General features: G+C 43.0%; 1 protein-coding gene across 1 annotated transcript in view; it reads right to left on the reverse strand.

The window, feature by feature from the left end:
* SLC6A14 (solute carrier family 6 member 14) overlaps positions 1-17,791 on the reverse strand; it is a 110,598-nt gene that overhangs the window by 70,363 nt on the left and 22,444 nt on the right. The window contains exon 2 of the mRNA XM_085864028.1: positions 13,573-13,726. Coding sequence (XP_085720154.1) covers positions 13,573-13,726 — 154 coding nt within the window. The remainder of the gene's footprint in view (positions 1-13,572; positions 13,727-17,791) is intronic.

A 17,791-nucleotide genomic window follows, 5' to 3' on the forward strand; every position in this document is an offset into this window, starting at 1 on the left:
AAAACCATATTTGGGTTGATGAGGTTTGAATCACATTCTTACATCCCTGCCCTTCCATCCCCTTCATGTCAGAGGTGAGAATATTATCCTATTTCCTTTGTTTCTGTTCTTCTTTAATTTATTTACAACATACAATCATGTTCAGATGTTCAGATTTAAAGGGGTCAAAGGTGAGAAAATAAACTTCACACTTCAAAGGATAAAAAAAATGGAGTCAACTTCCACATTCTCTTCAACCTCATTCTTCCCTCCAGGTGTTCAAGACAATTCACAACCATCTCAAATCATCCCCCATAAAAAAAGCATGATCTTTTCCATCCTCATTAGCCACTCTCTCCCCATCCCACAAGCCCTAGCTCCACCTTCCAAATTTCCAGTTTTTCCTTCCTGAGAGTTTGCTTCTGTATCCACCTTGTCCACTCCATGCTTCCTCCCCTACCCCCTCATTTCTTCCCACATCCCTTATTTGGCCAAGTCTTCCTCTATTTTGCTCTTCAGCTCTGATGATGGTGTGCCTCCCCCCTCCTTCTACTGTTCCTTCTGTTCTGTTGTGTGCTGATCCGTTCAGTGTTCTAGCTCTTAGAGAGCCTCGACTTTGTATACACAAAAAAAATCTATCTCTACTATAACTGCATGGGTTGTGAATGTAAGTGAGGCATGCTTTTTGTGTTTATTAATTACGTAGTCTATTAATTAATTACATACCATTGGAATGTGCCTTTTGACCCTTTAGACTGCTGAGACCCCTTTGACATTTGAAGACCCTTTATGGCCCCCAATATATCCCAAGGACACAAAAGACCCAGATGACCCAAAAGATATAGGACCCAGAATACCCCGACGACCCAAAAGACCGATAAGACCTCGAGGACCCGAGACCAAAAAGACCCATAGGACCTTTAGGGATGCAGATTTCATTTACATATTAGTCATTTTAGGGATTATACAGGAGATCAAAAGTCAAATTTGGCCACAAAATTAAGGTTTTTGACTTGCAATGTCATTGTATCTCGACCAATCCAGATAATAATTGTCAAAATGATGCATACACCACAACCACTACATATTTAAGTAGACAGACATTTGTTTGCTGCTTTACTTTAGATTCCACAGGGGGGTCAAATGTCATAATTGGATGTGAAATTTAGGATTTTTCTCCTGTCAAATATTACAGATTTTTTTTTTTAAATCCATTTAAATCACCAAACTCAGTGAATAACTAGAGGAGGAGCACTCGGTGGAGTGCAAAACCTCCGCCACCAATACTGCTGGGTCACTCAAGTGAACCTTATATCTTATTCATTAAAGATGATGTCAACAGTGCTGACAGAGTTATAGTTCTTTTCTCCAACATTTTTTTTGGGGGGGGGGGTGGGGGTGGGGTTGGATATCACTTAAAACATGTAGAAATGCAAAAAAAAAAAAAATTCAAATATTTTTTCAAAATGGCCGCCATAGCAGCGATATTAGATTTTGGACCGAGTCCAAAATCTAATGGCATGGTCCTTGGACCAGACCTAATCCCCCCACCAAGTTTCGTCGAAATCCGTGGAGGAGTTTTTTTCCGCAATACTGTTCACAAACAAACAAACAAACAAGCAGTCATAGACTGGTACTTACGAAATCGTCAACTTGACCTCTGACCTTGTCAAATAAAAGCTGTCTCTGGAGAAGGTAGTAATGCAAACCAGAAGTTTCTACGATGATTCTGCACCAAACCATCAAAAATCGAATATTTTGGATGTTTGACCTCTCTGTGACCTTGACCTTTGACCGATTTTGACCAAAATCTAATCAGCACTAGCCATCACTAGTGTTTGGATATGGACACCCAGCAGGATTAAAAACAAAACCTGTCAAAGGGCGGAGGAGCTCCTTGTGAGCCAACGGCCATCCATATCTAGTGCCCAACTGTGTCTGCAGACGTCCTCCTGCAGTTGGGTCACTTCTTATTCGGAGGTTGGTGGCAGGATTTGCACTCCGGCCACCGTAAAACCCTTCATTCCGCAAAATGCAAAAACGCAAAAAAATCTGAAAACCCACTCCGTGGGAGTACCTCCTGTGCAGCTTCCCTTCGCAGGGCAGCTCACCGGATGACGGGATTGGGGCAAAGCCTTCGGGACCCCAAATCTTTGATAGGAGGGAAACCACGGGGTAACATCCCTGGGTCAGATTGCGGGAGAGTGTGTCGGAGTGGTGCTGAGGTGTCGTCCACCAGACGGCGGTCTCCTTGGGTTAACCTGAGGCGGTCCCTTCGGGTGGGTGCCTGGAATGTCCTATCCCTAAGAGAGGATGATCACCTGTCTCTGTTATCATCTGAGCTCAAGCGTTTGGACATCGGGTTTGCAGCTCTCTCTGAGGTTCGGAGACCGGATTGCGGCGAGATAATGGTGGGTGGTTACACCTACTATTGGTCTGGTCGCTCTGATGGTTACCATACCCAAGGAGTTGCTAGAGCTGTGTCCAATAAGCTGACCCCAATGATAATTGAGGTAACACCGGTCAACGAGCGTATTATGAGATTAAGGATTCGTCACTCCTTAGGTGTCATTTCCCTGGTCTCTGTTTATGCTCCGACTGAGGCGAGTGATCTCACCGTGAAGGATGCATTCTACGCCACACTCGAGCCTGTGGTTGATCAGTGCCCCAGACGAGATACACTTCTAGTCTTGGGGGATTTCAATGCATCGACTGGAACTGATAGGGACGGTTATGAGGTGTGTGTTGGTCCCCATGGGTCAGGAACTATGAACCAGAATGGCACTAAGTTCCTTGACTTTGCAAGAAGTCATGGACTTAGGGTGGCTGGTTCATGGTTTCAGCGCCCACAAGCTCATCGCTGGACTTGGTATTCCAACGCTGGCGGTGTGGCAAAGGAGATTGACCATGTCCTCATTGACGGTCGTTGGAGGATGATCCAGAACTACAGGGTCTACCGGAGTGTTCAGTTCCTCAATACTGACCTCAGGCTTGTTGTAGCAACTCTAAAGCTGCACCTTAAATCCTGGAGAATGGTACCATCCCAGCCGAGGATGGATGTTGCCAAGCTCAGGGATGAGAGAGTAGCTGAGGAGTTTGCGAACAGGCTGAGTGGACACTTGGGGGGTCTGGGTGCTTTGGGGGGTCCTGAAGAGTTGTGGAGCGCCTTCAAGACCACCGTCCTCGATGTTGCCGGTGGATGCCTTGGAGCTCACCGCAGGGAAAAGAAGAATTTTGTCTCTCAAGGGACACTGGATACCATTGACCAGAGTCGCAGGGCCAGGCTGAATGGCAGAGCGGAGCTGTTCAGGGAGCTGAGGCGTAAAACTGTACGTGCACTGAGGGTGGACAAGGAGGCCTATGTGCGAGGAATCTGTGAGGGGGTAGAGCATCACCTGTGGACAGGTGATTGTCGTCCCACTTACAGGGGAATTCGCGCATTACGTTCATCCAAGCCCATCCCTCGGAGCACTACAGTTTGAGCAGAGAGTGGTAGGCTCTTGACAGAGGAGTCTGAAGTGAAGGCCTGCTGGGCCGGTTACTTTGAGCGGTTGTACCAGGCTGATCCCCCAACTGTCGAGTTGGACGTCAAGGGTGTTACAATCCCTGTTGCTGACCCTCCAATCAACTGTGGTCCACCTACGCTTGTGGAAACACGGGCTGCGGTGAACCAGTTGAAACGGGGCAAAGCTCCAGGGATCTGTGGCATCCATGCCGAACTTCTCAAGGCTGGTGGAAATGCTGCACTCGTGTCGTTGCATGCAGTTTTGTGCTCTGCCTGGAACACAGGCATCATCCCAACTGACTGGAAGAGGGGCCTTGTTGTCCCTCTCTGGAAAGGGAAGGGTGATCGCCAAGACTGCAACAACTACCGAGGGGTGACGCTGCTCTCAGTGCCGGGCAAGGTCTTTGCTCGGATAATTCTCGATAGGGTTCGCCACCATCTGCTTGAGCACCAGCGTCCAGAGCAGTCAGGCTTTACACCAAAGAGGTCAATGATTGACCATATCCTTGCACTTCGTGTCCTCACCGAACGCAGACGAGAGTTTCGGCAGGGGCTGCTTGCAGCCTATGTTGATCTCTGTAAAGCGTTCGATTCAGTGAATCGGGATGTCCTCTGGAGGATTCTTGGTCTTCGTGGGGTGCCACCAAAACTGATCGATCTGATGTCTGAACTCTACTCTGGTACTGAGAGTGCTGTGAAGTGTGGTGGTACCATCTCTGACTTATTTCCAGTTGTTACTGGAGTTCGTCAGGGATGTGTACTTGCCCCCACACTTTTCAGCACTTGTATGGACTGGATTCTAGGGAGGATGTCGGAGAGATCAAGTTGCAGTGCGTCATTTGGGAATGTCAAGATCTCGGACCTTGACTTTGCAGATGATGCAGTCATCTTTGCGGAGACTTTAGACATCCTCTTGGGGGCCCTCGAGGTGCTGAATGAGGAGTCGGAGCCATTGGGATTACGGGTTTCTTGGGTCAAAACTAAGATCCAGGCTTTCGGTGACATCTGGATGCTGCTGTCCTGTCTGTGTCTGTTTGTGGTGAGGATGTTGAGGTCGTGGAGAGATTCACTTACCTTGGCAGTGATATTCATGTCTCTGCTGGCTGCGAGTCAGAGGTCAATAGACGTCTGGGTCGGGCCTGGGGAGTCAAGGATTCACTGGATCATGGGGTGTGGCGCTGCCGGTACCTGTGCGGGAGGACGAAAGTCCGAGTCTTCAGGTCCTTGGTACTTCCAGTCTTGCTCTATGGGTGCGAGACTTGGACTCTGACCAAGGATCTGAGACGGAGACTTAATTCCTTTGGTACCAGGTCTCTTCGGAGAATCCTTGGCTATCGCTGGTCGGATTTTGTGTCCAACGAGCGGTTGCTGAGAGAGACTCGGATGAGATTTGTTACCTGCATAGTCCGTGAGCGTCAGTTGCGGCTGTATGGACATGTGGCTCGTTTTCCTGACGCTGATCCTGCTCACCAGATTCTCTTAGCGAGGGAGTCTCATGAGTGGAGGAGGCCAGTGGGTCGACCACATGCCTCATGGTTGCAACAGGTTGACAATCATCTCAAGAAGATGGGGATGGGCCTGGCATCTGCCTGGGGGATGGCCAGACGGAGGCCCCTGGAGTACCGGCGGAAAGTGGACGCAGCGACGCGCTGTTCTGGCACATGCTCCCATACCTGACCTGATCACCCTCCTGAATCACATGGTGTAATTTGACATTGGTAGCTTCTTCCGTTCTCGAGTTATCATGCCTACAAACAAACAAACAAACAAACAAACAAACAGAAACAGAAGTCATCAATATACTTACGAAATCTTTAGATTTCATAAGTAACAAACAGAAAGGGGTGAAAACAGTAACCTCCGATCTTTGATGGCAGAGGTTAACCAGACTTTTCATGGAATCGCATTTATGTTTATAAGAGGCAAGGAGGGAATTTAATTGAGAAACAGGTGGGGTCGTGTCAGAGGAATTTGTTGAGGAATGGGGGAGGGAGAAATAACTCATAGACAGAGTATCACAGGAGGGGTGGAGTGAGTCGTAAACTTTGCCATTTTGCTGATGCAAGGTGTAGTTGGTTAATAATTTATGGTGATGAGGTTGAAACAAAAAAGCTAAGGATATTTAACTAAGTTGCTTCTGTAATAAGACAAAGCAAAGCTCTGGCAAGCAATCTACATATTTGTCCAATAAAAGGCAGAATAAACCCCTGCGATTTTAACTTGATGTAAATGACCAAAACGACCTCAAATCAAGCATGCTTTCAGGAAACTAAAAGGTTTCTTCAAAGTTGCTGTGTAAACAGCAGCAAGTAGGAACAACAGTGAATCACAAAATTTTGGGATTTTTACAACACCGTTCTTGCTTACATTGCAATTAAACTTTAGAAAGTGGTCTACTGCCAAACTGTTTTGAATGCCCTACAATTAAGAGTTTGAAGGTATGTTATTTCTCTGAAAGCACAAAAAACTCTTTTATTTAAACATAAAGGAATTGGGCAGAATTAAAAAAAAAATAGAATAAACAGGAATGTTTTATGAATGACGAAAGCCTACAGCAACAATGACGTGCTCACACCCAACATTATTTTCTGGTTACACAGAAAGTGTTAACTCATCCACTAATGAAAACTTAATACAGGTGGGAATTTCACAAAAGCTGAAAAATATATGACGAATCTATGTTTGATTTCAACCTGAGTCTTCTTTTGGCATTTGAAACCAGCTTTTTATACAGGGTCATTTTTTTTATTCGAGAATGCTAAATAATTCCCATACACTAAAAACTCTATCAGTTAGGAACCTAATGTTTTGCGTAAATGTAGCCTAATGTTACAGAGAGACGTGACATAATCCACACAATTGATTACCTTAAATCCACACAATTGAGCTTGTTGTGCTAAACGTTTGAGATTTCTTCGGGCTTGTTTCCATTTTTTTTTTCCACACTTCATCCACTCTCTCTAGTGCAACAACACTTGGCTGGCGCAATTGCTTTTTAACTTTCATGCAGCCCGTTTCTCTGAACTGCTTCACCAGTTTCCATGTTACTGATTTTGAAGGTTTCGTACAACCACCAAAGTGACTTTTTAATGCAATTTGACATTCCCGAAAGGACGCATTCTAGATATAATTAATGTTCGGCGAGAAACACGAGTTTCATGAGAAACAGAGTCAGCACCATGGTGTGACCAAGTGAAAACCGTTAAATGTCACCACTGGGTCACGTGATAAATCATGTACGTAATTTCTGATAACTCTCAGGATCATGTCACGTCGTTCTGTAACATGAGACTACATTTCCACAAAATATTAGGATCCTAACTCGTATTACTTTTAGTGCATGGGAATTATTTATGGTTATCAAGTAAAAATGAATAAATAAATAAATAAAAATCACCCAGTATGTCCGTATCACATTCGTATTATGCTGACTGGTGCAAAATACATCACTGGCATAACAGCCTATGTGTGCACACTCACCTCAGGTGTCTAGCATAGCTTCGAATTTCGACCAAGCTACAAACTATGAGGTCAAAGGTCAATTTGATAAAAATTCTGTTACCGCGCTAACATGTGAACAAGTGATGGGATTGTGACCAAACTTGGTACAAGTGTGTATTTATAATGCAAAGATGAACAGATTAGATTTCAGCATCAAGAGGTCAAAGGACAAAGGTCAGAGGTCATGTGACATTAAAATGTGATACTTGAGAATAGCTGAAGGGATTTATAATCAAACTTGGTACAAGTATGGAAAAACCTTCGTCAGAGCATCCATCCATGACAGATTATTTGTGACTGCAGGTCAAGGATCAGAGGCCACATTAAAACTGTTAATGTGCTCCCACTGGCGATGGGATTTGAACGAAACCAAGTACATGTACCATGACACATATGCACAGATTATATCTTCTTCTTCTTCTTCTTCTTTCGGCTGCTCCCGTGAGGGGTCGCCACAGCGGATCATCCATATGATCCGCATAGTGATTTGGCACATGTTTTACACCGGATGCCCTTCCTGACGCAACCCTGGTCGCCTCTTACGACACAGGGATCTGGTACACCTATTTTAACCGGGGTATACACCGGCCCAGTATACTGGTACTCATTTCGCCGACCTCGGAAGGATGACAGGCTGAGTCAACCCCCTGGTGTATTAATTCAGTGGCCCAACGGGGCTTGAACTCAGGACCTTTTGGATCCCAAGCCGCTGCCCTAACCATTGCGCCAACATATATATATATATATATATATATATATATATATATATATATATATATATATATATATATATATATATATATGTGTGTTCAGTGGCCAAACGGGGCTTGAACTCAGGACTTTTTGCATCCCAAGCCGCTGCCCTAACCACTGCGCCAACACCAGGCTTATGTACAGATTATATATCAAGGTCAAATTATCTTGAGGTTTTCGGTCAAAGAGTGAGCAAAGACTTAATATGGGCAGAGGCATATCGGTCGACGTCGCGACATTAAATTATGTCCAGTTCTGTTATATTTTAATCCCTGTGTGCTCTGTATTTTCATCGAAAATTTTCCATGGTAAATCGTAACTTGTTGTCGGAATTGTTTAAGTTGTTTTTCATGTAGCCTAGGCCTATTCCTTGGATAGCCAGGAGCTAAATCATCTTGGTTTTGAGGTTTCATCATTCCGTTTTTCCTTCCCCCAACCCCCAAGTTTGCATCAAACAAATTAACCCCTTCCATGCTCTTCCAGCCGAAGAAAGCTGCATAAAGCAACCAAGAAATGCTACACAAGTTAACCCCTTTGCCGTTTCAAACTCCACCTGAGTTCCTCTACAGCTGCAGACATTCGCAAGTCGTAAATACATGATATTATTGGTTGCATCAAGCAGATTTCTTCGGCTCGAAGAGCATCGGAGGAGTTAATTTATTTGATAATCTCAGCCACCTGGGGTAATTAATTTGATAAGAGCTGACATATTTCATTATCAAACAAATTAAACTCACAACAAAGTAATTCTGATTACACTGAACAACAAATTTCAATTTTTTTTTTTTGCTGGAGATGTGTAAAGTGATTAAGACTAATTTGGGTACGCTGATTTCAAAAATCATAACCGTTTTGCTGTATCACGTCAGGATTTTCAGGAACAGAAATATTCCCATTGCCTAGAAGTCAGGATTTCAATGAAATTTACATATGTCTTTAACATGTCTATTTCGTACAATTGTTGTTAACTTGTGTTATATTTCTTTCTTTCAGATAAAGATGAGTAGGCGTTCCTGTATCAATCATCCTGACAACTTCTGTTATGTCTGTGGTCGGTATACCAAGAAAGATCAACAGCGAAGTATATCTACAGCAGTGAAAATGAAGGGCGCCTACTTTCACTACTTCGGGTGTAAGGTGGGGGACCAAGAACAGAGCTGGGCACCACACATCTGCTGCACAAGCTGTCACACAACCTTGACTCAGTGGTTGGTGGGCAAGCGCGCGAGCATGCCATTTGCAGTGCCCATGATATGGCATGAGCCACAGAATCATCATGATGATTGTTATTTCTGCTGCACAAGCATCGCCGGCTTCAACAAGAAGAATAAAGGTCACATCAAGTACGCTGACTGCGTCTCTGCTCGTAAACCTGTGCCTCATGATGACGAGAACCCCGTTCCAACACCTCCAGCTGATCAGAACATAGCTGTAAGCAGTGGTGAAGAGGATGGTGATGATGAACCTTTTGAACCCGACACTCAAGAATCACACCTTCTGAACCAGGGAGACTTAAATGATCTTGTAAGAGATCTCTCGCTGTCAAAGGCGAAGGCAGAGCTGCTTGGATCAAGGCTGCAGCAGTGGAATCTACTTGAACCTAACACCAAGATATCCTTGTTCAGAGCACGTCACAGAGACATGGCTGAGTTCTTTGAGATGGAAGACACGATGACATTCTGCAGTGACATCAACGGTCTGTTGAAAGAACTTGGGTGTGATCACGATCCTGCAGACTGGCGCCTCTTCATCGACTCGGGGAAGAACAGCTTGAAGGCTGTTTTGCTCCACAATGGCAACGAGAAACCATCAGTCCCACTGGCTCACGCGTTCGGCATGACAGAGACCTATGAGACTATGCGGCAGCTGCTTGATTCCATCAAGTACAATGACTTCAACTGGCACATCTGCGGAGACTTGAAAGTGGTGGCGCTGTTGTTAGGGCTGCAGTCAGGCTACACGAAATACATGTGCTTCCTTTGTCTCTGAGATAGCAGAGACGACAAGAATCACTGGACGAAGAAAGATTGGGAAGAGCGAAAAGAGCATGTACCTGGTCGACACAACGTGAAGCATGTCGCCCTTGTCGACCCAGCCAAGGTTTTCCTTCCACCACTCCACATAAAGCTCGGCTTGATGAAAAGTTTTGTACGGGCAATAGATCTGAATGGGCGTGGGTTTTTCAAGGAAAAGGCTTTTCCTCAAGGAAAAGTTTGGCAACACCTTGTCGGAGGCCAAGATCAAGGCTGGTGTCTTTGTTGGACCGCAAATCCGACAGATTATGAAGGACGAAACTTTTCCGACAACTCTAAACCCCAAAGAGCTGGCAGCGTGGAGGAGCTTCAAAGCTGTGACGGACAACTTCTTGGGGAACGAGCGCGCGGACAACTATGAAGAAATAGTGCAGCAGCTGCTGGAGTCCTTCAGGAAACTTGGCTCCAGGATGTCCCTGAAAATCCATTTCCTACACCAGCACCTGAACTTCTTCCCTGACAACTTGGGAGCAGTCTCGGACGAGCACGGCGAGCGATTCCACCAAGAGATTTCACTCATGGAGACGCGTTACCAAGGGCGGCACAACCCGAACATGATGGGCGATTTCTGCTGGTTCCTGCATCGTGAAACTGACACAGATCAGCACAAACGCAAAGCCAAATGCCTAAAGCATTTTTAATTACATTCTAGTGGAGTTTTTCTATAATTTCTATAATTTTGAAGCATTCATGATGAAATAAATGAATAAATGAATTTTTGTAAATTTCATTGAAATCCTGACTTCTAGGCAATGGGAATATTTCTGTTACTGAAAATCCTGACGTGATACAGCAAAACGGTTATGATTTTTGAAATAAGCGTACCCAAATTAGTCTAAATCACTTTACACATCTCCAGTAAAAATTTTTTGTTGTTCAGTGTTATCATCCATTTAATATACCAGTCCACCCACTCCCTTTGGGTTTATAATATTTGTGGTTTATAATTGTTTTTTTTTTTTACTTCTGGTAGGGGTGCCCCACGAAATGCCACAATAAGCTATATATACACGTCAACACAGCATTTGTCCAAGGAGGAGAAACCCCTTGGAGAGGGGGAATATTAGTATTAATACTGTTTTGTAATAACATTAATATTATGCAATTAATGGTGGTGTTATGAGGGTACCCAGTCAAATGGACTGGGTAACCTATTGTTTTTCTTCTGTTTATTTTTTTTTTTCTTTTTCCACCGGCAAATTGCGGGCTTTTTCGCTTTAAAAATCATTTTCTCTGGAACGGTAAGTCCGATCGACACAAAACTTTCACCATAATATGTATCTTTTTTGATAGCATACTTAATTGATAATTATGACGTCATATGTCACGTGGTAGGGCGCCATCTTGGAAAAAAGCTGTAAACTTTGGACCTCTGCATCTCTGAAACCATGCAATGGAAAAAAAATTTGCTTCATACATTTGAATAAGCTCCCCATGGGGAACACTGGTGATTTCTCGTGATGTCATCGGTGAAGCGGCATGCCGGTGAAAATTCGTCAAGTAGAACGCTGCATGGGAAAAATCTGAAATTTGAGAGTCATATACACAATTCACCGTAGAAAAAATTTCTTATGACGTCATGGGTGACTTGTTTCGGCAGCCATCTTGTTTTGAAAAAAAATAACTCAAAACATCTTCTCCAGAACGGCTGGAGAGATTGAGGCGAAACTTTACACAAACATTCCCCATGACGTCCTTTTACAAGGTTGTTAATTTCTTATTGATAGGTCACATGGATTGGTGGCCATCTTGAATTTACCCTAAAACCTTCAAACATATTCTTCTCCAGAACGGCTGGTCAGATCAAAGGGAAACTTCATACGTATTGCACACGCGTAGTGAATATAAGTTTGTTAATGAATTATAATTGATAGGTCACATGGTTTGGCAGCCATGTTGGATTCAAGAATAATATTAAATGATGTTTTCTCTGGAACCATATAACTTATCGAAGCGAATCTTGGCCACTGCAATGTACCCCCTTGCAGGCATATACGGTAAAAAAAATTATGACATCACACGTCACATGGTTTGGTGGCCATCTTGGATAGAAAAACGCACCTTATCTGATTAACACGAAACTTCACAGTTGTGTTCCACTACAGGATTGGAAGCAGTATATAAATTTATGATGTCATAGGTCACATGGTTCGTCAGCCATCTTGGATTGAAAATTAATATATATTTTAAATCTTCTTCTCCAGAACGGCTGGACAAATTGAGGCAAAACTTCACACACACTTTCCCCAAGACATCCTTTCACAAGTTTGTTAATTTCTAATTGATAGGTCATATGGTTTAGCGGCCATATTGAATTTACCCTGAAACCTTCAAACTTCTCCAGAACGGCTGGACAGATCAAGGGGAAACTTCACAAATGTATTGCACACGCGCAGTGAATATAAGTTTGTTAATTTCTAATTGATAGGTCACATGGTTTGGCAGCCATGTTGGATTCAAGAATTATTTAAATAATGTTTTCTCTGGAACCACACAACCTATTGAAGCGAAACTTGGTAACTATAATTATCTACCCCCATGCCTGCATATACATTAAAATTATGATGTCATAAGTCACATGGCTTGGAGGCCATCTTTGATAGAAAAACACACCTTGTCTGATCAACACAAAACTTAAGCATAATCCACTTCCCCATTGGATGGAGAATTTGAATTTATGTTGTAATAGGTCACATGGTACGGCAGCTATATTGGATTGAAAATTAATAACTTTAAAAGTCTTCTTCTCTGAAACGGCTGAACAGATTGAGGCGAAACTCCACATGTACGACCGCCTCTCCATGACGAACAAAAAGTTCTCCCCCCCCCCCCTTTTTGTTGTATGGCACATTGTTTGGCAGCCATATTGGATTGAAGGAAAAATATTAATTAATGTTTAATCTGTAACTGCTGCATCAATAAATGTGAAACTTCAGAGTGATGATGCAGCAGACATGTGGAATGAAGGGTTTAAATTTCAACTCGATCGGCCCCATGGTTTGGCAGCCATGTTGGATTGAAGGATAAATATTAATAAATGTTTACTCTGGAACCGCTGCTTCAATATATGCGAAACTTCACAATTATAACTCGCCCTCATGTGAAACGTAGGTTTAAAATTTCAACCTGATCGGTCACACGGTTTGGCAGCCAGAATTATTTAAATATTTGAATCTGAGAACTTTTAGATTTTTTTTTTCCAGAAGGCTCATTTCGCTGCACCTGAATGCGTTTGAGGGTACAGGAATAGCAATTCAATTGATACCGACAATGTCCCCAGGAAAAAGGGCTTTTTGAATACGTAATAAATAGATTGAACACTTTGTGTTACTCGGTTCATAACTCGTCAGTCCCGCGCTGTATCGAAGCAGGGCTGTATTTGTATCACGATTAAATAATGTTTTCTCTGGAACCACTGATCCTATCGAAGCAAAACTTTACAACTATAATTTAAGTCTCATGTTGTATCAAATATACAGAATACACCTTAACACCTTAAGAATACACATCACCCGTGGCGGAAAAAACCCCTTGGGGAGGGGATCATATGAAGTCGCTACAACCTCCATTGTGTGACCCTCAGTCCTCCTGTCAAATTTGTTAAGTAATGGCTGAATGTATCGCTAAGTAATGGCAGAATGTATCACGGTCAAAAATACACAGACGTACACCAAATTGCGTATTTTAGTATGATGATAAATATTCAGCAGTATCAAACTTTATGCAAGCCCTGTCCTTGTACCTGCCCAACTTCAATGAAAAGGTAGGAAACCATGAAACAAGAAATGCAAGTAGAAGTACCTCCACCGTTCTTGTAGGCCAGGTAAGGGAAACGCCAGACGTTACCAAGACCCACAGCAAATCCGATCATAGAAAGCAGGTATTCAGCCTTGCTGTTCCAGTTTCCACGTTCTGTATTCTCATCTCCTTCATTCTCATTGGAGCTCAGATCAGCCTGAATGAAAATAGCAAAGGCAAACGTTTTATTCATACCTATTTCATATTTGTGCTCATTTTTGTTCCAAATTCCAAGATATTGCATTACAGGTCAACATTTGTAGTCTTAAAAAGTGCATCTCCCTCTCCCTCTACCCTAACTGTGCTTCAAGACCATTTCATATATTTCAGCGATTCCACTCAAACCAACAATGTTACTCAATGAAGAAAATGGAATCTTAATATAAAATTTAAAGGCGGCAGAGAAAACGCTTTAAGAGAGAAACTATCTGGTCCATAAAGTTCCAACAAGGCCCTGTTAAGCCAAAATATGTTGGCACTCCTTTGTTCCAACTTTTTCCTTGTCTCAATAGAGTTGGCAGCTTTCTTTCCACATTTCAAATAAGGGGTGATGACTGCTCCTCTCAAAGACAGCACATAACACAAGCAAGGTTTATATTCCCCTTTCATGGCAGACATTAAAGCGATTCATCTGTATTGAGTTATTTTTGTGAAAAGTATTATTGTTGTGTCGTATGCAGACTGTAGCTGCTGGTTGTATCATTTCTGGAAGCACCCCTGCTACGAGTAAACTGGTTATCATTTTTCCAATGTTGTAAGGACGACAGTCTGAGTCAACACACCTGGTGTTATTTCAACAGCGCAACAGGGTCTCAAACTCAAGACCCTAAGATCTTAAGCCAGCCACCTTAACATAAAGCCAACACCAGGCTGTGAAAAGTATTAACGTGGATTGATATAATCTGCAGAGCAAAGTAGAATTTCCAAGTATATTGGCAAATAAATCTTTTGGGGTCTTAAAACATATCAGTACCTTGCAATTCTGGAAAAATCTGCTAATCCCGATTTCAACCTCCAGACAAATTCACTTAAATCACTCCACTTTCATCAAACCATTCTACACCTGTTTCATTTTCCTCCCAATAATTTTAATCTCCCACAAATTCATATAATCAAACTCAAGGATTCGAAAAATATTTGAATGCCCAGTACACGGAATTGGCTTGGTCAGCAAAGGAAGATCTCGATGGATGACCGACTTGTCATATTTTTGCCTGTGGTGTAATTAAAGCTTGATCACAAGACCAGTTCCAAGGTACTTTTGAACACAAGGATATCTTTAATGTGTGACATGGTGAATTTGTATTCCACAATGAATTAAATTGGGGAGTACCATTCTGCAGGATACATCCACTTATTTATGAGGGTTCCACTCAAGTGGGTCAGGAATTTTGCTTGCGAATGGTCAATTTATAAACGCCAGTAATACCTGCTCCCTCCAGGAGCAGAATATGCCATCAGTGAATCACTTACACAATGTCATCCCATATCTACAGGTGAAAATTGCAAGTATTAAAGCATAAGCATAAGAGGAAAGCAGAAGTCGATGGAGGTTTTTTATTGAGAAACACATACAAAGAATTGGCATAATTTGGTTTTTTGTGTTGTTTTGTTTTTTTAGACAATGTCGAGGCTCGTATGAGAGTTAACACACAGAACATACAAGAAGGGGAGCAGGAGACAAGAGGGGAGGGAGAGGGAAAGAAAAAACAGTGAGGAACAAAGACATGAAATTTGTGGAAAGGAGACGGATGGGGCAGGGTACACAGGGTAAGTAAGAGGGACACTACAGGGACTTTCAGGAAGGAAAGCAAGGAATTTGAAAGACATGGGTTTGGGGTAGATTAAAGGAGGTAGAAAAGATCGTGGTTCTGGATGGGGGAAGATATGAGTTGGTGGTGAACAGCTGTTTTGAAGACCTGGAGGGAAGAGTGGGATTGAAGAGAGTGTGGGAGGTGTTCCAAAGGTGGGGAAAAAAAGAGGAAGGAAAGAGTGAAGGTGAGCAGTGATTCTTTATTTTGGAAGTTTTACCAGAAGGGGTTGCTGGTGGACCTTGAGATGGGGGGGGGGGGGCATGTCATGTGATCTTTTTCATTGGAAGGAGAAAAACACATAAATATATGTATATATATACTGTATATTTGCATATACATATATTTATTATATTGCCAAAACTAAGTTTTTGCAGGATATGTTAGTCAGCTTGTATGTTTTTATTATTAATTTTTTGTTTGTTTGTTTGTCTGTAATCATGTATTAAAAATTCGGCAGAGCACAGTTATCATCAGAAATTTTTGTAACTTCGCATATCAGAGGCCTATAGAGGTCCCTTTCAGTGCACAAAATTTTGAAGGTCAAGGTCAAAGGTCAAGGTCACTTTGGCGCAAATCAGGGGAGTCGACGAAACCCTTATTGAGTAATTTTGATCGGATCGTCTTCAAACTTCATGGGAATATAGTTCATGGTCTGGCGCTCAGCTGATTAATTTTTGGTGGCGATTGGCCTTGACCTTCATATGTTTTTTTTTTTTTTTTTTTGTCTGTAATCACGTATAAATCACTCTGCAGAGCACAGTTCTCATTGAAAATTTTTGTAACTTCGCATATCAGAGGCCTATAGAGGTCCCTTTCAGCGCATAAAATTTTGAAGGTCAAGATCAAAGGTCAAGGTCACTTTGTCGCAAATCAGGGGAGTCGACGAAACTTATTTTTTGAGTAATTTTGATCGGATCGTCTTCAAACTTCATGGGAATATAGTTCATGGTCTGGCGCTCAGCTGATTAATTTTTGGTGGCGATTGGCCTTGACCTTCATGGTTAGCGCCTCAGGTCAAACATATTTGACCCCAAGGTCAAGTTTTGGGAACCATATCGTGTAGTACTTCAAATTGAACACCTCGATGAGTGCTTTCTAGATATGTCAAGCTAGAGACATTATGACGTCATTTGGTGACGTTATGAGGCAAAAGCATATTTTTCATGTTTACTCTGTAGAACGATTCTCATCGGATACTCTCTCGTAGGCAGATATTCCTCAAGGAGTCGCTCCTGGTGGATAGCAGCTCTGTTCACCTCAGTGTGACCTTAAAGAAGTCACACGTGGTCACCTTTTGGCAAGATACGGGTCACCCTGCGGGTGACATTGGTTTATTTATTTGTTTGTTTGTTTATTGATATATTACAATGAAAAAATTTTTTTTAATAAAAATAAAATATTTTTTTTTATAATTTTTTTTTTTTAATCCACATGTTGTGAGACCATTGAGAGCAACTCTTGCTCTTGCATTTCTGTCCAGTCCAGTTTAATGTCAAATCTGGGCTGTCATACTCTACAGGGAACGCTTGGAACATTGGCCATTGGCTCCCAGCGCAATGAGAAGACCTCTTCGAGAAAAATCCCATAATGCACTGATCCGAGGTACTTGCCCACTGAGATGCGACCATGTGAAAGGGTAACCGCCTCCATGTAGGCTTGATTCACCGATGAAGACCAGACCACGAACAGGTCATCCCACAGATTCTGAAAGGCTGTGGGGCTCATGAAGCGTGTTTGTCTCGGTGCCCTGCGGCATGTCTCGCAGATGTTAGTGCGGACTCAGCCCACCAGAGGTGTATGGTGTTGAGGATTGGCCAGGAAAGCAGGAGACCCAATCGGATCCCCCACTGACTGCCAGCCTCTTTATCATCGGGCCACTTTACTGTCTGTGTTTATATTACAATATATATATATATATATATATATATATATATATATATATATATATATATATATATATATATATATATATATATATATATATATATATATATTGTTGCGAATTCGCGCCCGCCGGCGTGCGAGCGGCCACGTAACTCGAATCGCGGCACGTCGCCCACCGGACGGACAATTCCCTCGTGACCCTCTCGGACCAACGCCGGGAACCAGTCACGGGTGGACCTTTCGGCCTCACCACGATCGTGCCAATCGGCCCCCCGCGTGGGATAGGGTTGTTCGCCAAATTCGACCTACCGAAGTACCCACACGGAGGGTAGACCGGGCGATCGCCCCTCGCCGCAGGTCGACTCCGGACTCGGGCCACTTTAAGCGACCCGTTCCGTACTATGGGGATAACCGAGCGGTGTTATCGTCAACCTCGACGGTTCCGATTAATTATCGGGCGTGTTTAGCCCACTACCAACCCTTTACGTGAAGAAAGATGGAGATTCAATTAAAGAAAAGACGAA

The sequence above is a fragment of the Eptatretus burgeri genome, chromosome 18, assembly GCF_056783735.1.
Source record: "Eptatretus burgeri isolate ZD-2024b chromosome 18, Ebu_testis_v1, whole genome shotgun sequence".
Taxonomy (NCBI): Eukaryota; Metazoa; Chordata; class Myxini; order Myxiniformes; family Myxinidae; genus Eptatretus; species Eptatretus burgeri.